This window comes from Fusarium venenatum, assembly GCF_020744135.1.
Source record: "Fusarium venenatum strain MPI-CAGE-CH-0201 chromosome Unknown EDB82scaffold_1, whole genome shotgun sequence".
NCBI classification, from domain to species: domain Eukaryota; kingdom Fungi; phylum Ascomycota; class Sordariomycetes; order Hypocreales; family Nectriaceae; genus Fusarium; species Fusarium venenatum.
Genome location: NW_027072129.1, coordinates 7,008,207 through 7,032,714, shown reverse-complemented (window position 1 = coordinate 7,032,714; position 24,508 = coordinate 7,008,207). Strand labels below are relative to the sequence as shown.

Genomic DNA, 24,508 nt, shown 5'->3' with positions numbered 1-24,508 from the left:
TATAAAAACAACTCACACCACATGCGGTTCTAGAAGTTTAAGCAAAGAAAAGTCCTTGAACTCGCCAGACTAAGTTTGCCAGGCTGCTCGTGAGATTGATCTGTACCTCGAGAAGTATACTGACCTACTTATCACTGGTAGTATCACTGAGAAAACTGCGTAGAAGATCATTAGCCAGATGTAGGTTAAGTCTTAGATAGAAACCATACGCTTTTAGTCAGTTATTGTATTTTGGGCGTTGGAGCAAATGGGAACAGGAGTCAATTGCTCTATTTTAAGATAGAAGAAAGCTTAATAACTAAGCTTAGGGAACCTAGAATTATCAAGTAGACCGTTGTTTTAGTATAAACCACTATGAATTGATTCAGTCATGTCGTCTCTTATGATATCAAAGTGTCCCACTAATGCTGAGCATTGGGTGCCTTGGAAATGTAATTCTGCCCAACGAGATCTATTTTAACTTAGTAGGCAGTGAACCGCAGTAGACATTAGATGCTTACGCCGAGGAGCCTCGTATGGTTTCCGTCCATTGATGTCAAAGACTTATCTTTTTGCAATCTCACAACCATGCAAATGTGCACAAGTACAATGTAATCTCAATTGCTATAAAGCCGCAAACAATAAAAGATTATCCCCTTTCTCCTTACTCAATTAATGTTGGCTTCTATCACGAAATATCCCCATTCTTTGCCCCATCCTTTTGTGCCTGACCTCATATCTTAAAACTTGTACGTTCCTTCATCCTAGCCGTAGAGCGTTGCCTATATTCAATAAACCCAACATGTGATATCCATGCGCCAAACTCTTATTCCGCCGATGCCCTTGCAAGAGCCTCGTGAAGGTGGGGTGGGAACCTGTATCGAAGCTGGCTGGTGTATGTTGTCAAGTCCAGCGTCATCTGCTTCAATTGGTCGACCATCAGGCGTCGAGTTCCCTCATTGCCACTGAACTGGCCGCTTGTCAGCTGCTCTCGTTGGCGAACACAGCAGATAATCGTCCACATCAACAGGTTGGGCACGTTGATAGACACGGGCTGCGAGAGACCGGAGAACTTGGAGGCGTAGGCTCGGATGGTGCTGCCATCGCCCGCAGCGTCCAGGGGCAGAATCTCGAGGCTTCGAATTCTCTGTTCTCCAAGTTAGCATTATTCCACTGTATTGCAAGGTTAAGGTGTGACTTACGTCGAGGCACTGTGCCCATTGTCCAGCTTCCACCAATCCCTTGATACTGCTCATCTCCAGCAGCACTCGGCAGGCCACCTTGTTCTGGTCCTGGATTCTCCTGTAGAACATGGCATCGCGCTCGTACATGCTCATCATAGTCTTGGCCAACTCGACAGGGTCATCAATGGCTGCCAAGCTAAGGCTGCTGCCAGCATCAGCCTCTTGTCCACCAGCTCGGGGCTTGACAGGCATGAGACGCATGGGGTCCTCGCCAATCTCGAGAGAAACAGCCTCACTCAGCGCGCGGCTAACAATAGCGACAACCGTGTCGTATTCGCCGGCGAGGTGGTACAGCAACACCGAGTCTGTGGTGCGGCCATTCTCATCCGCGAAGCTGGCGGCCTGAAGAGTGACTGTGTTGACAAAGTCATCCTCAGCATCAAGACCAATAAGAGGGCCACGCTCCTCAATAATACCACGGATGCGTCGGCCATCCGGTCGAATATCACCAATTAACTTGCTGAATTCGCGTGTCTCAAGCACCAACTCGCGGAGAGCCTCGTGGCACAGGCTGCTGTGTCGCTGGCCAGCCTCACCCTCAAGGTCCTGATTGAGGCAGATAAGTGTCAGGTAGTCAACAGCAGAGACGACATCCGCAGCTCTAAAGTCACGGGTGTAGTATCCAATCATGCGACCAAAGTTGACCTGTGGTAAGTTCTTGGTACTGTAGCTGCGAAGGTCGTTGGACGGTGACATGGCATCGCTTGGTCGGAGCAGGCCGTAAAACTCGAGCGCCAAACCAAAGTGCACAGCGTCGACATATGAGAAGGGGTAGAGATAGGCGATAGCATCCTCGAACATACCCGACAAGATTTGCAAGTAGAAGAACATGCCAAAGCTGCCGTTGCTGTCTTCCGAGTTAGCCTTAGGGAAGTGCTTCAGACCAATCTCTCGGATGCTGGACTGCAACTCAGCCAAGCCATACGACTCGCCAGCCATTTCAATTGTCTTATCGCCCTCTCTTGCTAGGTTGAACTGGAGCCAAATCCAGTCATTGATATCTGTATTAAGTCCGTCCAGGTTACGGTTACCGAGCTCGATACGCCCAATGACCTTGTAACAAGCCATACGGAAAGGATCGATAGAGTTTTCGGGAGCGTTGCGTGATCGCTGGATGTACTCGTTGGTGCAACGGTCCAGGAGCTTTCTGTTGGTAAGGCGTCGATCCTCACTGGCAGCGTAGTTGTTGAGGTATGTCGCAAAGGTTCTATCGATGCCTCGGAATTGGTTGGTGTTGTCGTTGACATACTTGGCAGCCTCGCTAACATGTCCAGAACGGAGCAGATAGAAGACAATGGCCCAGACATACTCACCCTGAACTTGCTGAAGCTCAGTGTTATCGGGAACCAAATCTTTTCGTGCAGACCGCAATCTGATGTACGCCTTGACCTTGCTGACAATATCAGGCAGACCACCAAGCTTCGCCTCGTGAGGGTGCTTGGCAATAAGGGACTCGACTTCACGCAAAAACTGCTTCTCTAGGAAACTGTTGGCACCAGTAAGGATACGCTTTCGCATCTCAACCGACTTGGAGGAATTGGGGTTATCGTTCAGATACATATCGGCAAACTCGCGTTCCTTGGCTGTCGCGTTGTTTAGGGTCGTCTCGGCATCAGGGTCCTCGCCCACGATCTCCATGACGGCTAGGTATGCCTCCACGACATGGGGCGCATGAGGTTCGTGAGACTTTTGCTCGACAGCAGCGAGCTCAGAAAGAATGGGGTAGGGTCGCTTAAGCAGACGAGCAGTGTTGAGATTGCGAATCTTCTCCGATAGACGTCCCTGTCGCTCACGGAGTACTCTATCATCGGAAGAGACACGCCCGTCGAGACCTCCAGACTCGGAAGAACGATCGACATCTGAGAAATCGGTCTGGTGGGCTCCAATCCGGCTGGGTGTTCCGATGACAGACTTCTGAAGTGTCGATCTGCCAAGAACACTGGCCCTGCCAGACTTGGCAGCTGGCGCCTGGCTCTTACGCCTGGAGCGACCGAAAGCACTCTGAGATTCACGCCCGGTGGTAGATGTTTCCTCGCGGGGTGTGATTCCAAAGTGCTGGTAGATGCGCTTTCGTTGCGCCTCCCATTCCATGGTAACATTGTCTTCGAGGAAGTTATCAAAGTCGCGAACCGATCGATCGATTCCGTCGGCAATCATGCTAAGAGTCGTCTTGGTTTGGAGGTTCGAGAGGTATGTTTCGACGTCGAGTTCGCTAGGGGCGTAGCCATGTGTGGTTCGCTCAGTACGGCCGGGCTGCACATCAAGAAGTCCGAGATCCTTGGCTGCAACACCAGGATCGACGCCAGAAGCTGCGAGAAGGTAGTGAGCCTTTCCGCCGAGAGGTTTGTCACTAGGCTTGGACTGAAGCTTTCTCAATCGGTGTCGTAGGTCGCCCAGACCGAGTTCGAGGCTAGGGAGATCCTCCATGTTGGCTTTACCATCAGCTTTCTGGCTTTTGGCAAAGAGACTATCGAAGTAGGCGCCCGCTGGCTGTGATTGTGCTTGGGTTTGTCCATTGGGGGCCTGGCTAGCGAAAAGGCTTCCACCCAATGTGCTTGCACCGAAAGTGCTTCCGCCCAGCATGGAAGGCGCGTTCTGTTGAGGTTGCTGCTGCTGGGTCTGCGGCTGGCCGAAGAGTGAGGGCTTCGCAGCTGCCACGGGTTGCGCTAGGGAGGAGCCAAACAGAGAGGGCTTCTGTTGTTGTTGTTGCTGCTGCTGCTGCTGATTACCAAACAGACCGCCACCTGTTCCGCTTTGCTGAGTCTGTGCTTGCTGTCCAAATAGTCCAGTACCCGTGGTCGTGCTCGGCTGCTGTGTAGTCGACTGGCCAAAGAGGCCACCGCCCGTAGTAGTTCCCGTCTGCTGTTGCTGTTGTTGCGGCTGCCCGAACAAACCACCACCCGTTGCGGGCTTGTTTGCGCTAAGTCCTCCAAACAAACCACCCCCCGTCGTGCCGCTCTGTTGTTGCTGTTGATTCTGGGCCGGTTGGCCAAACAGACCACCGCCAGTGGTTCCGCTTTGTTGATTCTGTGTTGTCGACTGCCCAAACAGTCCTCCGCCTGTTGTGCCACCAGTATTGCCTCCAAACAGCGAGCTGCCGCCCGTGTTGGCAGTCTGTCCAAAGAGAGACATGGGTGCTATAATCGAAAAGTCCTTGGGAAAGTATACAATAGGAATTCCTCAGGTCTATGGATGAAGTGTTAGCAAGTTGATGACAGGCAAGCTGTCGTGATGCGTGGATGAGGAAATATTAAAAAAAAAAAAGGCCTGGTCAACAAGAGACAAAGTCGGCGCGCGTTTGTTTCTACAAATTTAGGAGTGGGCCATGACTGGGATGCTTGGAGGTGAAGCTTTGGCCAATCACAGAGAGCATCTGCTCCTAGGCAACGCTAGGTAGGTCTAAGTAAATGGTTGAATGATTTTAGGAGAGATCTACTTTAGCTTTGAGATACCAAAATTAAAGAAAATGTCAAATAAATACTTCAATTACTCTATTTCATTCATCCTTTTAGGGGTTGCTTTGTGTCGGCCCATTTAAACGCATACGATCAATCATTATTGGCCTTTGTACCAAATTCCCAACGCCCATTACCTAAACCAAACGCTCATCAAGTTTATGTTCCTCAACCTTCATGCACATCAGCTCAGCCTTTAAGAGCCGTTAACAGTGCCGTTGACAGTGCCATTCGTACGAGCCTTTTTGGAAGCCGTGGCCTTGTCGATCTTGCTTCGATACTCCTGTTGAGTCTTGCACATGTCCAAGAAGATCTCATACTTGGCGTCTAGGAGCGTCTTCTCATCCTCGTCGTTGCTAGGATCGACCAGTCGACCTCGCTTACTCATGCGATCCATGATGCTCCAGAGAGACTCGGGCTCACTGCCATCCTCCTTGCTATGGCTTGCTGCCTTTGCGCCGAGCATGGCAGCGCCGTGAACGACAGCCGCGTTGACGTATCGTGGGATCAGGACAGGCATTCCGCAGGCAGTGGCTAAAAGGTTCATGAGGACAGGATTTTGGCACTGAGAACCAGACATGAAGATGGATGAAATCTCATGACCAGAATTGTTCATCTGCTCGATAATCTGGCGAGTCTGCATAGCGATAAACTCCATGGTGGCATAGTACCACAGAGCCATGTTGTCGGTGCTCTTGTCGCTGTCTAACCCGATCATGCTACCCTTCATGTTGGGATCGGCGATGGGCGAGCGGTTACCCCACAGGTCACCATAAAAGAAGTGATGGCGTCCCAAGTAGGAGATCGAGGGGGCGCCATGCTTTTCTTTCATGAGTTCAAGGTGAGCGTTGAGGAAGTCATAGATGTGTTTGTCCTCAGCCTTGGCCAAGGCACAGGTTTCGTTATAAGCAGGGTGAATGTCAAGCATGTGTCGCAGAAGCTCTCCAGTTGCAGACTGGCCACCTTCAGCCATCCAGAACTCGGGAAGGAGAACATCACGGTAAGGGCCCCAAACACCAGGAACAAACACAGGTTCCTTGGAGAGAGCCAAGTGGCATGTTGAGGTTCCTGCGACGGCGGCCAGGCGGGTAAAGGCTTGGGCAAGATCATTATGTGGTACAGCTGCGTTAAGTTCATCGTCGCCAAGGTCGACCTTAGCGCCCACGGTTCCAATCCAGCCTGCATATGCGTCAATGACGCCGCTTCCCACAGGGATGCCCATTGGGAGGCCGAGTTGGTTGGCAGCCAGTCGACTCAAGGTGCCCACAGGCTCGCCAGCACTGACATAGGTTCCGTTCTGCGAATATCTTTGTTAGCTGGATGCACTAAGAAACGGCGCATAATAACCAAAGGGAGAAAGTATGAAAAGGCTCACCACCCCGTTGACACCACCCATCTGCTTGAAGTCATCCTTGGTAAGGTCGCCGAGACCAATTTCATGGTAAAAGTCCTCTTGCCAACCCTTGACGCTGCCATCAACGCCAACAGGAACATAGCCTTGCTTGCAAACAACACTGCAGTAGCTGCGCGTCTCGTTGCCAGTAGCCAAGTGGGTAAGAGCGTCTGCAAGATCGTAGAACTTGGCACGCTCAAACACTTCTGGAGGCATATGGTTCTTGAGCCAGAGGACCTTGGGCATCTCCATCTCGATGCTCATCTTTCCACCAACGTACTTGAGGAGCTTGTGGTTTGTATTGTTAATTTTTTCGGTCTCTTCGACCGGTCGGTGGTCGAGCCACAAGATGACGTTGCGGTCGTTGCCATCATTTGTGAAGTCAGGCCCAGTGACAGGGAGTGGCTCGTCGGTGTCGTGAGTGAAGACGGCAAGAGAGCATGTGGCATCGAAGCCAATGCCTTTGATGCTGGAGGGGTTGACTGTGGACTCGCTGACAACGCGACGGACGCACTCGCAGATGCATTGCCAGATATCCGTTGTGGATTGTTCCTGAGAGAGTCAGATAATGTTGGGCATGAAGGATCGCAAGTGCAGCTTACATAGTAGCCAGTCTCAGGCTGCCATAATTTGATGTTCTCAGAGGCCAGAGCCTTGATATCACCAGTCTCGTCAATGATGCAGGCGCGAGCAGAGCCTGTGCCAACATCGACACCGATGTAGTGATCCTGTGAGAGAAGTTAGTTTGGATTCGAAATGTTGACCTGCCACTACCGCAGCCACCACAAACGGCTGGAGCTTGATTCAATGACTGCGTACCAAAACTTGAGGAGGTCTATCCATTGTGAAAGAAGAAATGATCAGCCAAGATCTCGAAATTATAGAAAGCTGAGAGTACGAGGGAACTCACTCCATGACTTTGATGGGCTTGTGGTTGCTATACGTATTAAAGGGATCGAGTCTCGGCGCAAGAGTGACTGCTGTGCTTTATTGCCCGATGGATAAGCTTAGGCTCGTGTCAAAGACAGTCCCTCCCAATGGGGAAGACGATGAGGGGAAGAGGTCGGGTGTGAGGCGAGACGAGGCGTCACCCCGCGTAAAAAGCAATCCTAATGATAGAATAGAGTCTGGAACTTTGAGGAGTAAAGGAGGTGGTGTGGAAGCCCAAGACAGTAATTGAGTGGTCAGCTAAACGTTGGAATGTCTTAGCTTTGGAGATGTCAGTTTTGCGTAACACGCTTTGTAAGTTGACAAAGCTCATACAGGCATATATAGTATTCACTTTATCTATCTATTGTAATTATATCCAGTAATTGGAATGATCAGATGATGTGGAACCTCAGAGAATATAAGCTCGTGGACACTTTTATTATGGACTCTTGTCGTCCGTCTCCCAGCATGGGAAAAAGGCCAGTCATGATGAGGGAGAGAGAGCTCCATCATGGCAAACAATGGAGCTTTGACAGTGGAATCCTGGGGGAACCGGGAACCCCCACCCCCTGCAAGCCCACTGTACATTAGCGGATGCTAGATAGGGTGGGGGAGGCGACAAGAGGTGGCATGGATATGGCACTTCCAAGAGCTCTAGAAGCTGAATAGACAAATGCAATGCAACTTCAAATGCAGTAGTAACAATTCTCCTTTGGATCCTTGTCCATGAATGAAAAAAAAGTACACTTCCTTCTCCTTCCTCATGTTTCGCTTCCCATCCACTAACAACTCTCGGCGCCCTGAAAAGCTTCCCTCCAACTTGTATCGGCTTTTCCGTTTTCTATTTCTTCGTCTCATAACCTAAAAAAGAAATGCTGTTGCCTGCGGGAGCGGGGATCCTCAAGTCAAGCCACCTCGAACGGTCCATCAGTCCATTCACCAATAAAGCTAGACTAGTGGGAGAGAGGGATTCCATGATCTGCTCTGAGAACTCATGATGGATAGCTTGAGGGGTGTATTTACGAAATACCTTGGCAGAAACAATGTTGTTTCTTTGCTGATAATCACCGTATTACATACTTGTCTGATGATGCTGTACATTCTGGAATTAACAACCACTGATAAAATGACCAGGAGAATTGCACTTGTAAGCGGAATAGGAAGAGACTTTTGAGTATCACGTTTCCGAACGCCGGATATCATCTTCCTAGAAGAATTTGTTGATAATGCTACTCAACTCAACAAACACTCCCCCCTTAAACGATTGCCTAACCATTGGCACAACACCAAATTAGGCTCTCTTACTGCACTCAACTCAACTCATATCTCACCTTGATCGGCATCGGCATGCATTTCTTCCCCACATCATCCCTCGTCTCGTCTCATCCCAAGCATCATCGGCATCCCCAGGCCAAAACCAAGCACACCGCCGCCTACTCAACTGTATCTGTACACAACAGTAGAGCATACAACACGAATGATATGATGTGGCGTTATCTTGCCATCCCCGGTCTTCTCGGCCGACAGCGGAGTCTCCCCTCACAATGCAACACGAAAAAAAGAAAGAAAGGAAAAGAAAAGTTTTAGTGTCCGATGACCTCTCAATATGCATTCCGGGGGGTCGGTTTATTACAACAGCCAACGTTGTAACACACCAAACAACCTTGCTCGGGATGCTTGAACCGTCCCAGACATCCGGGATTCCAGATCCGGCTCATCCGCGATGCCCGTCTCCTGCTGCTGTAGTCAATTGGCCAATGACCAGCTTGATTAGCATTCACCGAGATCTTGTGACTTGCTTGGCCATGTCTTGTTGTGCGGTGAATCATGAATGTCACTACATACAGTGAACTGTCATCATGCTACTGTACTGTCCCGCACTGCAACATTCCTTTTGTTCTCCCAATAATGCTATTATTATCTTACAGTACAGCTCATGAGCTGATACCCATCCAACTAACATGCATATGCAGTGAACGAGATATCACATGAGACAGTATTCATCCTAAGTATGCGGGAACTACTCTGCCGAGCCAGAGCAGTACACACAAGAACCTTCTACAACCACCATCATGCCAGATCAACACTCAGTCAACATCTATTACCTGCGGCACACCGCTCTCATCCAATTGCATCTTATCAACTTCCGGCTGTTTTTCCTGGTCTGAAACACAAACTCCCCTGACCATGCCTGTATCACTTTCGCCAGCCCATCCCACGGCCCATCGCTAGGCGTGCGACCAAATATGTACATAATCATAAATTCATCACTCATTATTGGGATACTCCTGGCCTTTTACCAGGATCACCACTGTCAGCGTTGCCGCGTACGCTTCACGAATAGCACATGCCATGCTGTATCTCTCATTAGCAACTGTCGCCATTTTCGTCACATATCAGACTCACCATGTTCTTTCGATATCGGCCACCACCGCGCTGAGGCCCCAGTGTGAACACCAAGCTCGTGCCAAGACCTCGTTGTCGCGTACCCCGAACGCTTCAACCACGAGGACCTTTTCGTCGTCGTTTTCATCATCTTCCTCGGGCCCACCAGGTTGAGCAAACCCATTCAACGGAGTGTGGTTGTGGTTGTGGTTGAAGCTCTGGCTAAACATGTCTTTGTATGGCCCTCCCATCATGCCTGGTCCGGGGCTCGATCGCACACTATGCAACTGCGGACCTCCATACAGATTCCCCCAGTCTCGTACCCCGATGATAGAATCTACTCGAATTGACGTATAGATGTAGTCAAAGAAAAGTGGATGTGGACCCTCGGAACATGGCCAGGCTGCCAAGAACGAAACGTCATACATGAGGTTGAGTGGCCATGATACTTCGTTAATGGCAAATTGGATTGTTGCATCGAAACGTTTCGAAACTTTTGTTGAGGGTGTATCCTCAGGTCCGTCTGCCGGCTTGAGAGTTAGCAGCTCTACCCGTACTGTATCAACAGCATCTCCAGGGCCACCTCTCGGGGCAACTGGTTGATAATCGTCTACTGGGTAAGTCTCGGCGGCAGGACCAAGCGGATCTGAACGCTCTGCCATGGACTCGACGTCCTGGGGTGTCATTCGTTGCTTGGGTTTTCGACTTCGGATTCTTGCAATCTGAGTCGGTTCAAGATCTGTCGTTGGTCGTGCGGGACCGATCCAACCACCAACAGCATGGCACGTGGGTGCCAGCACTTTACCCACGATCGAGCTGGCTGACCAATATGTGTAACTGTTCTTGTACTGAAAACCACAGTGGGGATGCAAGTGTGATAGAAGTGCAAGGTTATCAGTCTCACTATCAGGGTCAAGGTCCAGCAGAGTATTCATCATCAGAAACGGAAAGGTTTGCTGCTTGCAGTCAGTCTCTGTGGACGTCTTTGACAAAAGCGTAATGGAAAAGCAAACTTACACCAGGCAGTACGAGACCACTGAAAAAGGCAAATGCGTCAGAACTGACCTCATCTAAGGCCAATTCCGAATCCTTCTGTTTCATATTATCGAGGGTATCAGTCAAGTTTGGCCATCTCATCATCTGAGCAAAGCGCCTCAGCATTCTGATCTGGCGTTTCTTTAATTTATATCGTAGAAGAACTAAACCGACTGTTAGGACGTCCACATTTGAAACAGGATCATAATTGTACTTACTCTCTTCAGGTGTCCTGCCAACATCATCGACACGTACAAAATCCTGCCAACGTCTGGCTAGAGCCAGATTCCACTGAATCGATGGAGGTATTTGTGAAGTCAACTTCTCCTTTGCCCAGTCGCTGTGTTGATCTGATTGAATGCGCAACTCAAGCTCGAGACTGAGAAGAAGCTGGTGAAAGAACTTATGGAACTGCTCCTGATTCTCTGGGCCTCTTTCAAAGATGAATCGGGTAGCAACCTGATTTCGAGGATTGCTAAAGTCGATCCAGTCCGGGCGTGAAAGAACAAGAATCAGATCGGTGATCTGCTTGTCAAGAGTTCGATGAGGATTGAGAAACTTATCAGGGTCTCTCAAAATGCGTTTATATAGAATTCGATAGAGCAACGTCTCATCATCGTCCTCAATACCATGCCGTAGTTCCTGCAAACGTTCAAAAATACTCTCCAGGCTCATCGTCCGAGGCATGACGCCAGCGTCACGAAGGGCAATGGCGGGTGGAAGGACGCTGGACATGGATGCCCATTCATTAAGCGTGATGGTTCCTGGTAAATGGCCAAAGTGGAAAGCGTAACTGGGTTGCTCAAGTGTCTCCCATGGTTTGTCTGCATATCCGTGCCCCAACAGGCGCAAGGTCATGAGCTGGGTCATAGAATCGTGTAGGTTGGCGACATCGGTGTGGTCAGAAACTTTGCCATCAGCTCGATTGCCACTTGACGTTGTGTGAAGAGAGTAGAACTCGTCAGGCTGATGCGCAACAGGCCGTTTGTGACCTTTGTGTGAAGGAGCACCACGGGCGACGATCTCAAGCGCATGTTGCTGGGGTAATTCGTCTTCGATGGAGATGCCGTAAGGCGGCCACGTTACTGTGGGGGGCTCCCGAGGACGAACTGGCCGTCCGTTGGATATACGAGCCTTATTCAAGAAGCCAGAGGACTTGGACCTGATCGGAGAAGACCTAGGTTCTGGTTCAGGTTCGGGTTGTCCTCTTTTCTGCCTGCGGCGCATGTTGGAAGACTCGTCTTCGGCGGTCATGGGGCGGTTATTGTCGTATGTAAGATCGGGAGCCGAACCGATGCTTTGGCGGTAGGGCGAATGGCCCGCGTCACCATTGCTGGCACGCCGAGGACGATGATACTCTCTAGGTTCGAGGTCCTTGGGCTGAAATCGAAAAGTAGAGTTAGTAAGATATTGAATGCGTAAATGAGCGAAATCGGAGCTGGAGCTATAGCTATAGCTACAACCCATACGCGACGCAGCTGGGGAGAGCTCAAGCTTGGAAGAACAAAGGATCTCAAGGTGAGATAAGAAGTCCCCGTCGAGCTTCTGAAATATTCGGGCGTCACTGTAGTCGCTATTTACGTACCGGAGGCTTGGATGAATGTCTCCTAGAACTAGCCCTTCGGATCATGCTCCAGATACCCTTCTTTTCGCCCTGATCCGCCATGATGTCATCAGGCACAGCGCGAGTCTAACTTGACTATCGATAGTTACGGAAAGAGTCGAATTGTCAGGAGAGACGCAAAGGTCAGAGTGAATACCGAAAGGGAGGTGAAATGGCTCCGTGTCGCAAAGTCGTGTTCGCGACGTCCGGCTGGCGCGCGGACTGGGCTAGACTTTAAAGACGACAGGGAACCTGCAGTCCAGGCAATGAGAGAGCCTGGCTGACAATGGAGAAAGTCGGTAAATAGGAGTAAAGATGTTGACAAAGTTTCTTGTTAGCAATCGAGTTTGACGTTGTACATGATTGACGGTGTTCCCCCACTCTTGGAACGCGAAACAAAGAGAAGAAAGAGAAGAGGAAGCAAGGAAAAATAGTTAGAACACCCTCGTTTGAGGCAATACGTTGCGTTGCGCAACAACAGGGGGACTGGACCCCACGCCTTTTCCCTTTTTTTAGTGGCGCAACAAAGAGCCGTACCGTAGATTCGCAATGCTTGATACGTGGAGCAGTGTCCGAGGTGGTCGGTCGAGACAAGCAGGGGTGGTAATGTCGAGTACTACCTATTTAGACTATTTTTTACCTATACCGTAGTACGGATACCTACACAATAACAAAGGAATGGCATGTAGTACAGATTAGTCGAGAAGTTATTGTAAAGACGTTGAATCAAATCAAGACGTGGATTTTGATAACAAAGTTAGTAGAAACTATCAAGATTGATTTAAACGGAAGGTGTTTGTTTAATCAGATGCACAGCCGAGGGACGCGCAGCGGTTAAGTTCAGACACTACTCAGCCATGTATGCATGCAGTAAGCAGGTACTTTGCATTGCATGTATCGTTTTATTCATGCGTAAGCACCTTCAACAAATTCTCACTATAAAAGGAGGCCTTCATGTAAAGATATCTCACAAGTCGTCCAGTATATATCTACTGATTGACATCATCTAACAGATACTCGCTGTCAATACAAGCTTATACATTGATGTTTGAGAACCTTGTTGACGGCCCACCACGGACCTGATGCTTCAGCTCTCTCACAACATACACCTATTAAACCTCTGTACTGGTAATGAAACCATCATCCGTTCGTTAACAAACTATGCTTAACATCAAAGGTATGCATCATCCAACACCCATCCTACACCACAAACTTCTTTCATCCAGCTTTTTTCATGTTTACCTGAGTTCTTCCGACAGAAGCTCTCCCGCATCATTATTACCATTGTTAAATCGTCCATAAGCTTCTCGCCACTGTCAAACATGATTAGTTTCCGTTGACCACAACAGGAATAACAAGACTTACCGCAAAGAAGAAGTTGAGAATAAGTACAAACATCAACGAGACACTGATAATCATGGGCCCAATCATGTTATCAAAATCCTTGCCGCTTCGCTCTAGAATCATCGTTCGTCGAATTCTCAGCATAGCATAGCCCCAAGCACCAGCGAACACGGCAATGAGAACAAACAAGAGCCCGATAACAGAGGCGACTGTGTTTTCACCTGCAGCCGTGTATAAACCAACAGCCAGACCACCCTGGAGAATGCAAATGTGCTGCCATTTGAGGAACGTTCGCTCGTTAGCAAGCCAAACCTTGGGCTCGACCTTGAGTTCACCCATGTTCTTGATCCATTGTGTCGGCGCTACCACGCCTTCTGGCAATGGCTGCTGAGACGCTCGTTTGGCCCGAGAGTACTTGGATAACGAAAAACCGGGAATGACAGACGACAGAGTCCCGTAGGACCTTCCCTGTTCTTCCTGGCGTTGACCACTGCTTTCCCCGACCTCTTCTCCGTTCCCAGGCGTCGAGGCCTGCTTGTTGAGCTTGTGGGCAATCGAATCCTTAGACATGCGATCCGCTAGATACGACTTACTCACTGGTGAGCTCTGTGTAGGTTTGTAAGATCCCGACTTTGCCCCGGCTCCTATAAGACTGCCCACAGCCATGACATCCTCGTGTCGTTGGGCACGTCGTTGCTCCTCTTCCTCAAAAGTCTTCTGAGGGTCTTTGCGGATATCGGATGCAAGATCACTAAGCCAGAAGGGCAAGCTGTTGACGTAGTCCTCAAAAAGGACCGCAATTCCATGCACAAACTTGGAGAAGCGTGGGGTTGGGTGAACCAAGTGAGACACCATCAAGTCCTCGATCCAGGTAGGTCGCTTTCGCTGGCCGTCGTCCTTTAGCTTGATTTCAAGGAGGGCATACGGAAACCTGTTGACCTCGCTCTGGTTAATATTCTTAAAGGGATATGTCATTTCGCTATCGTCAATATCCAGGCGGTGCCACTCCTTCGGGTCACGGCAGGGACGGCTGCGATCAAGCGTATCTTCTCGGATAAACGCCACATTGGTATCAATAGCAATACGGATCCGGTCATCAGCAGGCTTCTGGAAGGCCGTGCGGACATAGTTGGCCCTTAGAACAGGGCTGAGATCCTTTTCCTTGAGATATTTCTGGATTGTGCCAACCGTCTGTTCGAACTCCTGTATCTTTTCGGGAGCAAAGCTCTGCCTCTTGAGCTTTTGAACAGCCTTCTCTGTCTTGTATTCTCCATCAACAAATGACTTGACGTACTTGTCTTTGATGGAGAACTTGAGATCCTGGCTGCCACCCTTTTCATCGACAGTCTTCTCCTCAACAAAGATTTCAGGTCGGGTAGCCAGCTGGCCATACCAACGAAGGCGCAACGACGTTGCTTCAGACTGGCGATCAACCTTCTCTCCGTAAAGCTCAAACTTTTTGTTATCAAAGTAGAGGGAGGTAATGGATGGCGAATCGCTACCGTCAAGCTCCTTGGCAGACTTTTCGCTGTAGACGAGAGCAGGCAGATGTCGCAAGATAACTGTCTTGACTTCGAGTAGGTTATCGGGATGAACCCAGACTGGAGTTGAGTTAGTACTTGAACAAGCCCAATTGTATACTATTCGCCCTGGATTTACTTACACTTATGAGCTGTGTAACGCTCACCGTTGTACATCTCGCCTTGAGACTCAAGATCCAAGGGTGGGAGTTGCTCTCCGGTCTCCTCTAGCTGTTGTCGGATAGCAAAGTACATGATAGAAAGCTTGTTGAGGAGAGGAGAGTAGCCAGCCTCGGAATTGAAAGGTCGTTGCGACAGGCTCAACTGCATCACAGGCCGGACCTTGTAGCGGTCTCCTCTCTTACGATCGTGCTTCTTAATGATCTTGAGGAAGCCAGTGTAGTTGATCTGGCTGTACTTCTTGAGCTCGCGAACCTCATTGGTGATCTCATCAAGCTCCGACTCCAGAGCCCGCAGTCGGGTGGCCGAGATGTCACCTTTAGAAGGACCTCCATCCTCCTTTGACTCGACAGGAGCCAGTTCCTTGAGCTTATCAAAAGAAGAGTCGATCCGGTCCTTGAGAGCATTAAAGCGCTGCTCTTGGAACTGAGCAACCTTTTCGAGTTGATTGTTGAAGATCTCTTCGCAGAAACGAGTCTCATCTTCGTCAGTCCACGGCTGATTATCGTCATCGGCCACGTCCTCCCGCAGCAAGCTCTTAAGCTTTGCGTACTCGATGTACTTGTCCTTCCATGGCGGGTAGACGGACTCGCGAAGGGTTCGACCGAAGCGCATTGTGGGTGGAGAGGGATTGGAGCTTCGGGCCAATTATTTCGAGGTGAGCGACCAGCCGGAGGCTGTGTAATGTAAAATGGACAGCCGGTAGAGAGTATTCGGGACAATCAACAATACTGCAACCGGCTATTGTTGATGAATTTTGATAGAATCGTATGGCAAGGCAAAGATGCACTTCGTCAAGAGCGAATTGGGCGGGCAAACTTTGAAACGCGGAAGGGAGTCGAGGCGGACCGGAGGGAGACGGATGTTATGATGATGGATGTCGGACTCGACAGGAAGCGAGGCGCAACACGATACGGCACGGCACGATGTATGACAATTGCCGTTAATTGTTGTACAGAGTACAATGAATGATATTCAGAAATAAACCAAGTTACATTGAGTTTCAAGAAGTTAAACGGGAAAAAAGCTGGGCGATAACTTGCCTACTACTATGCATAGAACCTTGTACTGCATCAACTTGGTTTGGGCTAGGTTAGTAGGCTGGCGCTGGGCTGGACCTGACGCGAAGACCCCACCAACATCAAGCAAGGCAGGGAAGGTACCTGGCACCTCCCGGTCCTGCTAACCCAAACAAACTCTTAAGTCCACTGTGGTAGGATCCTTGTACGAACCATGTCTCCAGCGACTCTTCGGTGTCCAAAACAGCTGCTGAAACTAACCTTTTACGAGGAAGAAAAGCCCAAAACAGCATCAGGTCCCATTGAAATCCGTTGCGCCTCGGTTTTTCTATCGTCCTTTGCTTGTTTCCAATTGCCCTATCAACGCCCGCGACTTACACACGTGTTGCTATGGATGCAGCTAAAACCTAGTTGCATGTCATTCCCGTAGCAGACGTCTGATCCCTGTCGTTGCGTGCATTCAGGCGCATACATCTATACACGTGAAGAGACATCAAATATCTTAACATATCAAAATTATTCATTACCAAAGACGACCGGCTTGTTTCTTTTTGTTGCAAAATTCTTTATGGTTATCGCAACAAGTTTCCTGTGGCCTGTCATTTTCTTCTTTTTTACTACGACTTGGCTTTTGGCGAAACTTTTTTTTCAGCTAGACCAGATACAAGTCATCTCCCAAGCAACTGCATCGACACGTGAGTGATGAGTGTCCTTGCTCAAACCTAAAGCCTTGCTAGGTATTCCAGCAAGCCATGGAATGAATGCTTGTTATATCAGAAGCTACGCTCTGATCTCATGTGTTAATTCGCCAAATACTTATACAGCCTGGTTGGGCAGATAATTTGACCTCTCAGGCTTACGGTACAAAAATAAATAGCCTAAGAAGTCCGGCCTAAACATAAGCTGACCTGGTGGGTGATATCGTCTCTCGTGCCCTAACAGCCAAACAATAGGGATGTGTTTAGTATGATAACAGCAAAAAGATCAAGTATCGAGGAAAAGTATGAGAGACAGAACAAACACATCGGACCAATGAACTAACGCAATAGCCCGTTCGCAATTTGTTTATTTCTTACATCGTGAGGCCTTGCTGATGCCTCATACACCGACTAGCGTGGCGAACAGCAAAAAATCTTAACATCAAAACATACAACAGCGGGGATTCGCTGGTCGTCACCGACCCAACTACTAATCCGCCCCTTACCAGCTTGACTAAGGGAGAGCGGACGGGATCCCGTATTTTCTGGTAGGTATGGTCGTATGTGTTTGTTGAACAAACAAATTGGGCCTATAGTCAAAGGCATTGTGGTCACTGAACCGGTGAGCGAACACAAAGATCCTCATCTTAGGATATGAAAATAAATGACCTAAAGTCTGGTATATATAACATAAATTGACCCACTAGTTTCGTCTCTTACGCTTCCAAAGGCACGGTTGAGACCGTTCAAATCGGTTTGTTTTGTCACAGCCGGTATTCCTGTTTCCTTTTGCTCCGATCCCGAATATAATAACTAAAGCACGATTTTAATCTAAGCCTCAACCTGGATCTGGCTAAAGATTTCCTGCGCAGTTCGCTTGGTAATGCCGCCAGTGACGGGCAGGTTGGTGTACTTCTCAAGATACAGATCAATCTCACGAGCAGCCTGGCGACCTTCGTTGATACCCCTGCACAAATGTTAGTGTTTTGTTTTCAAGAAAACGGCAAATGCGTTAACTTACCAGACAATCAGAGATTGACCACGACGGGCGTCACCAGCAGCGAAGACGCCCTCGAGGTTGGTGCTGTACTTGCCGGGGGCGGTCTTGACATTCTTGCGAGCGTCCTTCTCAATTTCATCACCAAGAACACGAGCCTCGGGTCCGAGGAAACCCATTGCAAGCAGGACGAGGTCAGCAGGGAAGAACTGCTGAGAGCCCTCGACCTTCTTCATGTCCCAACCACCGCTGGGAGACTTGGTCCACTCGACACGGATGGTGTTGATACCCTTGACCTTGCCAGATCCATCGTCCATGAACTCTTCAGACATGATGCAGTACTCACGAGGGTCCTTGCCAGTGTGCTGGCGAACCTCAGTGTGGCCATAGTCAACGCGGTAAATGCGAGGCCACTGAGGCCAAGGGTTATCGTTGGCGCGCTCAGGAGGAGGCTGAGGCAGAAGCTCGAAGTTGGTGACGGACTTGGCACCGTGACGGAGAGAGGTTCCGATACAATCGTTACCAGTGTCACCGCCACCAATGACAACAACGTGTTTGTCCTTGGCACTAATATAAGCATTATCACCAAGCTCGGAGTCGAGAAGAGACTTGGTGTTCTTGTGCAGGAACTCCATGGCATAGTGAATGCCCTCGAGTTGGCGGCCCTTGATAGGGAGGTCACGAGCGACAGTGGCACCAGTTGCAATAACAACAACGTTGTGGCTAGATCGGAGATCCTGTAGAGATGGGTGGCCATCCTCACCAACTGCAACACCAGTCTTGAAGACGATGCCCTCGTCCGCCATGAAATCGGTACGCCGCTTGACAATACGCTTATCGAGCTTCATGTTGGGAATACCGTACATGAGGAGACCACCCAGGCGGTCAGCTCGTTCGTAGACAGTGACGAGGTGACCAGCGCGGTTGAGCTGATCGGCGGCGGCCAGACCAGCAGGACCGGATCCAATGATCGCGACAGTCTTGCCAGTGCGAACCTTGGGAGGTTGAGGCACCATCCAGCCCATCTCGAAACCTCGGTCGATGATTGCACACTCGATAGATTTGATGCCAACAGGGTCTTCATTGATACCCAGAACACAAGCACCTTCACAAGGAGCAGGGCAGACACGACCGGTGAATTCGGGGAAGTTATTAGTCATGAGGAGACGGTTGAGAGCATCCTTCCACTGGTTTTGGAAGACTAATTCGTTCCATTTGGGAATGATGTTCGAGATAGGACAGCCAGTCTCAGATTGACAGAAAGGAACACCACAATCCATACAACGAGCAGATTGGTACTTAAGCTCATCCTCCTCAAGACGGGAACTCAGCTCAGCCCAGTCCTTGAGACGGGCGTTGACAGGTCGGTACTTCTCCTGACGGCGCTTGTACATCTTGAAACCTCGGGTCTTGTCAAGGACAAGAGCACGCTTCTTCTCTGCGGCGTTGTCACCAACAGCCTCCTCGAGATCTTGAAGCTTAGCAACCTTGTCGGACTTCTTGTGCTGGACGCCAGAGACGGCAGGCAGGTTGTATTCGGCGCGCTTAGCCTCGGCAGCCTTGGCTGCTTCCTCCATGAGGACACGCTTGTAGTCGACAGGAAGAATCTTGACGAATCGAGGAAGAGCTCGGTTGAAGTCGACGAGAATGCGAGCGGCACGCTCAGAGCCAGTGTAGTGGTGGTGATCTTCGATGAGACCGCGGACGAAAGCGATCTCAGCAGGGTCCTCGAGACCGCTGGTCTCAACCATCTCACCGTTGAGCTTGGAGTGGAAGTCGCTATGTACATCTAGGACATAGGCAATACCACCAGACATACCAGCTGCAAAGTTGCGACCAGTAGATCCAAGAACGACGACGCGGCCACCAGTCATGTACTCACAACCGTGGTCACCAACACCCTCGACAATGGCGGTGGCACCGGAGTTTCGGACGGCAAAACGCTCGGCAGCCACGCCACGGAAGAAACAAGTACCAGTAGTAGCACCGTACAAGCAAGTGTTTCCAATGAGGATGTTCTCCTCGGACTTGAAGACTGCAGAACGGGGAGGATAGATAATCAATCGGCCACCAGACAAGCCCTTACCGACGTAATCGTTGGCATCACCCTCAAGCTCCAGTGTGACACCAGGAGCGAGGAAAGCACCGAAAGACTGACCAGCAGAGCCCTTGATATTAACATGGACGGTGTCCATGGGCAGTCCAGCCTCGCCATACCGTTTTGAGATGTGATATGAGAGTGAGGTTCCCATCGCTCGGTCAGTGTTGACAATGTCACACTCGATTCTCGAAGGAAGACCCTTATCAAGAGTCAATTCAGACTCGGAGATTAGCTTGTTGTCGAGTCGAACATGGAGCTTGTGGTCCTGCTTTCGGACGTTGAAGGTGGCAACGCCGGGTCGGAGCTTGTGAGCAGGAGTCAATAGAAGAGACAAGTCAATGTTGGCTGTCTTGTTGGTACGAAGGTCGTCACGCATTTTAAGGACCTCTACGTGTCCAACCATCTCATTAATGGTTCGGAAACCAAGCTGGGCCATGATAGCTCGAAGCTCATTGGCGACATAGTAGAAGAAGTTGATGACATGCTCGGGGGTACCAGTGAACTTCTTTCGGAGCTCCGGGTCCTGAGTAGCAATACCAACAGGGCAGGTGTTCACTATTTATAGGTTAGCAAAGCCAATTCAGTTCAAGGGGCGAAAAAATCACTCACAGTGACACTTTCGCATAAAGACACAGCCCATGGCAATAAGAGGAGCAGTAGCAAAGCCCCATTCCTCAGCACCAAGCAGACAAGCAAGGGCAACATCACGGCCAGTCTTGAGCTGTCCATCAGTCTGGACAACGACACGACCACGAAGATCGTTCAGGACCAGGGTCTGATGAGTCTCAGCCAGACCCAACTCCCAAGGAAGACCAGCATATTTGATGCCGGTCCATCGAGAAGCACCGGTACCACCATCGTGACCAGAGATCAGGATGTGGTCGGCCTTCGCCTTGGCGACACCTGAGGCGACAATACCGACACCAACCTCAGAGACAAGCTTGACTGAGACTCGAGATCGGGGGCTGGAGCACTTCAAATCGTAGATCAGCTGCTTGAGATCCTCGATGGAGTAAATATCGTGGTGAGGAGGGGGCGAGATAAGACCGACACCAGGGGTAGAGTGGCGGGTGCGAGCAATGGACTTGGACACCTTGTGACCAGGAAGCTCACCACCCTCACCAGGCTTGGCACCCTGAGCCATCTTGATCTGAAGCTCATCAGAGTCAGCAAGGTAAGCAGAAGTAACACCGAAACGACCAGAAGCGACCTGCTTGATGGCAGAACGCATGGTATCGCCATTGGGCATACGCTGAGATCGCTCAGGATCCTCACCACCCTCGCCAGTGTTGGACTTTCCACCAAGTCGGTTCATGGCAACAGCAAGGGTAGAGTGAGACTCCATGGAGATGGAACCGTACGACATAGCACCGGTACAGAATCGGCGGACAATGTCGGTCCAAGGCTCAACCTGGTCAATGGGGACAGGAGTGCAGTCTTCAAACTTGAAGTCAAGGAGACCACGAAGAGTACAGTTCTTGATCTGCTCATACTCGGATCGGGAGTAGGCCTCGTAAGACTTGTCGTTTTTGGTGCGGACAGCATCCTGGATATTGGCAATCGAGGTAGGGTCATTGACGTGGGGCTCACCACCATCACGCCAGTGGTACTCGCCAGACTCGGGGAGGCCAGGGGGGCCAATGCTGGCTCTGGAAGGGAAACCTCGCTCGTGGAATCGGAAGGCATCCTCAGCAATGAGCTCAAAAGTCATGCCCTGGATACGAGAGGCAGTACCCCTGAAGCATCGCTCGACGACAGTCTCATCGAGACCGAGAATCTCAAAAATCTGAGCACCCTTGTAAGAGGCGAGTGTTGAAATACCCATCTTACTCATGACTTTAAGAATACCGCCGTCACAGGAGTGCTTGTAGTTGCGGATAAGAGTCTCGTTAGTGCTCTTCTTCTTGATGAGACCCTCACGATTCAACTTGAGAATACACTCGATAGCGAGGTAAGGGTTAATGGCATCAGCACCGTAGCCGAGAAGGACACACATATGGTGGACCTCACGAGCCTCAGCAGTCTCGACAACAAGGGCAACCATGGATCGCCACTTGTTGCTGACAAGGTGATGGTGAACCATGGCAGAAGCCAGAACAGCAGAGACGGGTACTCGGTCGGCCGAGGTGTTGCGATCAGACAGGACAATGACACGGTCCCGAGCCTCGATGGCGGCTGAAGCCTCGTTGCAGATCTCGTCAAGATGCTTAATGTAGCCTTGAACTCCTTGGTTTTTGGGGAAAGTCAGATCAATAGTCTTGACGGTCCATTCAGAGTACTTGTTTGACATGTTCTTGATGGCATTAAACTCCTCAATAGAGAGGATAGGGCTAGGAAGTAGAAGGCGACCGCATTGGGAGGCGTCCATCTCGAGCAGGTTACCTTGAGGACCAACATAACATTCAAGAGACATGACAATGGACTCTCGAATAGGGTCGATGGGAGGGTTGGTAACCTGGGCGAACAGCTGTCGGAAGTAGTCATAAAGAAGACGAGGGGCCTGGGTCAGGCAAGCCAAAGGAGCATCATTACCCATGGAACCCAGAGCCTCCTTCTCGTCAGCTGCCATAGGAGCGAGTAGCAAGCTGACTTGCTCGTGAGTGTAGCCGTAGGAGTGGAACAGAGGGTCAGACTGGATAGTCTTGTCATCAAGCTTGGGCGCAAGATCCAGAGCTTGCTCCATGATCTCGACAACCTTTGGCAGAGTAATCAATTCACTATCGAGCCATGCTCGGAAGTCATATCGGCTCGAAACAGCCTCCTTCAACTCCTTATCATCAATGATACGACCAGCCTGTGTGTCGACCAACAGCATGCGACCAGGCTGGAGACGGCCCTTCTGGATGACAGTCTCAGGCTCAACGGGAATGGTTCCAACCTCGGAAGCGCAGATGATGCGGTCGTCGTCCATGACATAGAAACGGCAAGGTCGGAGACCATTTCGGTCAAGGTTAGCGCCACAGTATCGGCCATCGGCGAATGTGAATAGAGCAGGGCCGTCCCAAGGCTCCATCTGGCAAGCAGCCCACTCATAGAATGCAGCTTTCTTGGGGTCCATGTGCTGGTTGCCCTGCCAAGCCTCAGGAACCATGAGCATGACCGCCTCAGGAAGAGAGAGAACGCCGTTGATGGTCAAAAGCTCGAGAACGTTGTCAAAAGCAGCGGAATCTGAGCCACCATCTTCGACAACAGGATACATCTGTTCAAGTTCCTCCTTGAAGATATCGGACTGCATGACACCCTCACGGGCACGCATCCAGTTCTTGTTACCTCGGAGTGTGTTGATCTCACCGTTGTGAGCAGCCCATCGCAAGGGCTGGGCACGGTCCCATGAGGGGAAAGTGTTTGTAGAGAAACGAGAGTGCACCAGAGCAAAATGAGCCTCATAGTCGGCGTTAACAAGATCGTGGTAGTAAGAGTAAACCTGAACGGGGGCAAGCTGACCCTTGTAGACAATGTTCTTGTTTGAAAGGGAGCAGAGATAGAACCAGTTGTGCAGACCAATGCTCTGAGTAGCACGCTTTCGCAGGATGTAAAGCTGTCGCTCAAACAGACGCTCATCAAACTTTTCAGGGTCGGTCATCTCGGGGGCATTGCCGGTGCCGTAAGCAGAGGCGAGGACAACAAAAGGCTGAGCGATGATGGGCTCACGCGATTTGGCAGCAGGTCCAAGAAGTGTCGAGTCGACGGGAGGCCTTCGCCATCCCAGGACTCGGAGGCCCAGCGACTCGGCAACATCTTCCAGCTGCCTCTTGGACTCCTGAAGAGTCTCCTCGTCGGGCTTAAAGAACAGGTTTCCCACGGCGTACTGGCCAAGGGGAGGCAGCTTAATGTCCTCCTCCTTCTCAAAGTTCTTGATGAAGAACCGGTGGGGGATGGATGTCATGACACCAGCACCATCACCATCTCGTGCATCAGATCCTACAGCACCACGGTGGGTCATGTTGCAGAGTAGGTTACGGGCATCACTAACAATTTTGTGGCTAGGCTTGCCCTTGATGTGACTTTGAATGTGTTAGCGACGGCTATATAAGTCAATTGACCAACTCACCAAGCAAAACCGACACCACAGGCATCCTTCTCATAAGAAGGGTCATAGAGACCCTGCTTCACCGGCAAGGCACCAGCCCACGAGTCATTGTTCTCAGTCTGATACTCATAAGGTATGTATGGTTGTTGCTCAGCTTCGGTTTGGATCTGTCGGTCGTCAAAGTCCTCGTTTAGGCCCATGCTAGGCAAGGATACGATCGAACTAGTGTGGGGTTGTGGGGGAGTTCGGGGTGGGGGATGTAGGATGGATCGCGGGGCGCGTTGGCTTGGTAAAAGCAGCGGAGATCTAGGATTGAGTAGTATTAGCACGGGCAAACGGAAATATGTATGGCAATCGATCAATTGCGTTGCGTATAACAGGCTGAAGCATGTAGTGTCTCGATATCTTCAAAGTGCTCCGAATGGTGGCCGAGTAGGTCCGAGGCTGTTGCGAAATGGCACTGAGGGGTCGTCCAGAAAAATGATTATGGCTCCGGCATCGGGCAAAGATAAGGAAATCTGACGATAAACTCAAAGTCACCACAGATGTGCCCCGCCAATTGCGCCCGCAGCTGCCACTATGAGTGGCATGTGCC

The 24,508-nt window shown here is 50.3% G+C and overlaps 5 protein-coding genes across 5 annotated transcripts; all 5 read right to left on the bottom strand.

Moving 5' to 3' along the window:
• Positions 1-577: 577 nt before the first annotated feature.
• Positions 578-4,504, bottom strand: EDB82DRAFT_488903 (Nup93/Nic96-domain-containing protein). Its single transcript, XM_025729759.2, has 2 exons — positions 1,182-4,504; positions 578-1,126 (listed from the first exon to the last, which is right to left on the bottom strand). The coding sequence occupies exons 1-2, from the start codon at positions 4,353-4,355 to the stop codon at positions 806-808; spliced, it is 3,495 nt and encodes a 1,164-aa protein (XP_025588952.1). The 5' UTR covers positions 4,356-4,504; the 3' UTR covers positions 578-805.
• A 176-nt stretch (positions 4,505-4,680) lies between these two features.
• Positions 4,681-7,004, bottom strand: EDB82DRAFT_488900 (uncharacterized protein). The gene is made up of 4 exons (XM_025729760.2): positions 6,891-7,004; positions 6,674-6,799; positions 6,054-6,623; positions 4,681-5,975 (listed from the first exon to the last, which is right to left on the bottom strand). Exons 1-4 carry the CDS (start codon positions 6,912-6,914, stop codon positions 4,875-4,877), a joined length of 1,821 nt encoding a protein of 606 aa, XP_025588953.1. The 5' UTR covers positions 6,915-7,004; the 3' UTR covers positions 4,681-4,874.
• Positions 7,005-9,268: 2,264 nt separating this feature from the next.
• EDB82DRAFT_521093 (uncharacterized protein) lies at positions 9,269-12,087 on the bottom strand (the record flags this gene model as incomplete). The annotated part of the gene is made up of 5 exons (XM_065609072.1): positions 9,269-9,356; positions 9,408-10,342; positions 10,404-10,585; positions 10,640-11,801; positions 12,007-12,087. 5 exons carry the CDS (start codon positions 12,085-12,087, stop codon positions 9,269-9,271), a joined length of 2,448 nt encoding a protein of 815 aa, XP_065465718.1.
• An 832-nt stretch (positions 12,088-12,919) lies between these two features.
• Positions 12,920-16,148, bottom strand: EDB82DRAFT_488884 (VTC domain-containing protein). The gene is made up of 3 exons (XM_025729762.2): positions 15,032-16,148; positions 13,390-14,969; positions 12,920-13,337 (listed from the first exon to the last, which is right to left on the bottom strand). Exons 1-3 carry the CDS (start codon positions 15,681-15,683, stop codon positions 13,263-13,265), a joined length of 2,307 nt encoding a protein of 768 aa, XP_025588955.1. The 5' UTR covers positions 15,684-16,148; the 3' UTR covers positions 12,920-13,262.
• Positions 16,149-17,278: 1,130 nt separating this feature from the next.
• Positions 17,279-24,295, bottom strand: EDB82DRAFT_488883 (uncharacterized protein). The gene is made up of 4 exons (XM_025729763.2): positions 23,935-24,295; positions 20,493-23,887; positions 17,807-20,438; positions 17,279-17,752 (listed from the first exon to the last, which is right to left on the bottom strand). The coding sequence occupies exons 1-4, from the start codon at positions 24,111-24,113 to the stop codon at positions 17,617-17,619; spliced, it is 6,342 nt and encodes a 2,113-aa protein (XP_025588956.2). The 5' UTR covers positions 24,114-24,295; the 3' UTR covers positions 17,279-17,616.
• Between the last annotated feature and the right edge of the window lie 213 nt (positions 24,296-24,508).

Bases quoted from the DNA above. Each gene is read 5' to 3' on its own strand.
- EDB82DRAFT_488900 (XM_025729760.2), bottom strand. From the start codon at position 6,914: ATGGATAGACCTCCTCAAGTTTTG. The intron at 6,624-6,673 runs GTAAGCTGCACT...TGACTCTCTCAG, and splicing joins AGCCTGAGACTGGCTACTAT to GAACAATCCACAACGGATAT. The intron at 5,976-6,053 runs GTGAGCCTTTTC...AGATATTCGCAG, and splicing joins TGGGTGGTGTCAACGGGGTG to AACGGAACCTATGTCAGTGC.
- EDB82DRAFT_488883 (XM_025729763.2), bottom strand. From the start codon at position 24,113: ATGGGCCTAAACGAGGACTTTGACGACCGACAGATCCAAACCGAAGCT. The intron at 23,888-23,934 runs GTGAGTTGGTCA...ACACATTCAAAG, and splicing joins TGTGGTGTCGGTTTTGCTTG to TCACATCAAGGGCAAGCCTA. The intron at 17,753-17,806 runs GTAAGTTAACGC...ACATTTGTGCAG, and splicing joins GGTCAATCTCTGATTGTCTG to GGGTATCAACGAAGGTCGCC.
- EDB82DRAFT_488884 (XM_025729762.2), bottom strand. From the start codon at position 15,683: ATGCGCTTCGGTCGAACCCTTCGCGAGTCCGTCTACCCGCCATGGAAG. The intron at 14,970-15,031 runs GTAAGTAAATCC...ACTCAACTCCAG, and splicing joins GCGTTACACAGCTCATAAGT to TCTGGGTTCATCCCGATAAC. The intron at 13,338-13,389 runs GTAAGTCTTGTT...CATGTTTGACAG, and splicing joins TTCTCAACTTCTTCTTTGCG to TGGCGAGAAGCTTATGGACG.
- EDB82DRAFT_488903 (XM_025729759.2), bottom strand. From the start codon at position 4,355: ATGTCTCTCTTTGGACAGACTGCCAACACGGGCGGCAGCTCGCTGTTT. The intron at 1,127-1,181 runs GTAAGTCACACC...CTTGGAGAACAG, and splicing joins AATGGGCACAGTGCCTCGAC to AGAATTCGAAGCCTCGAGAT.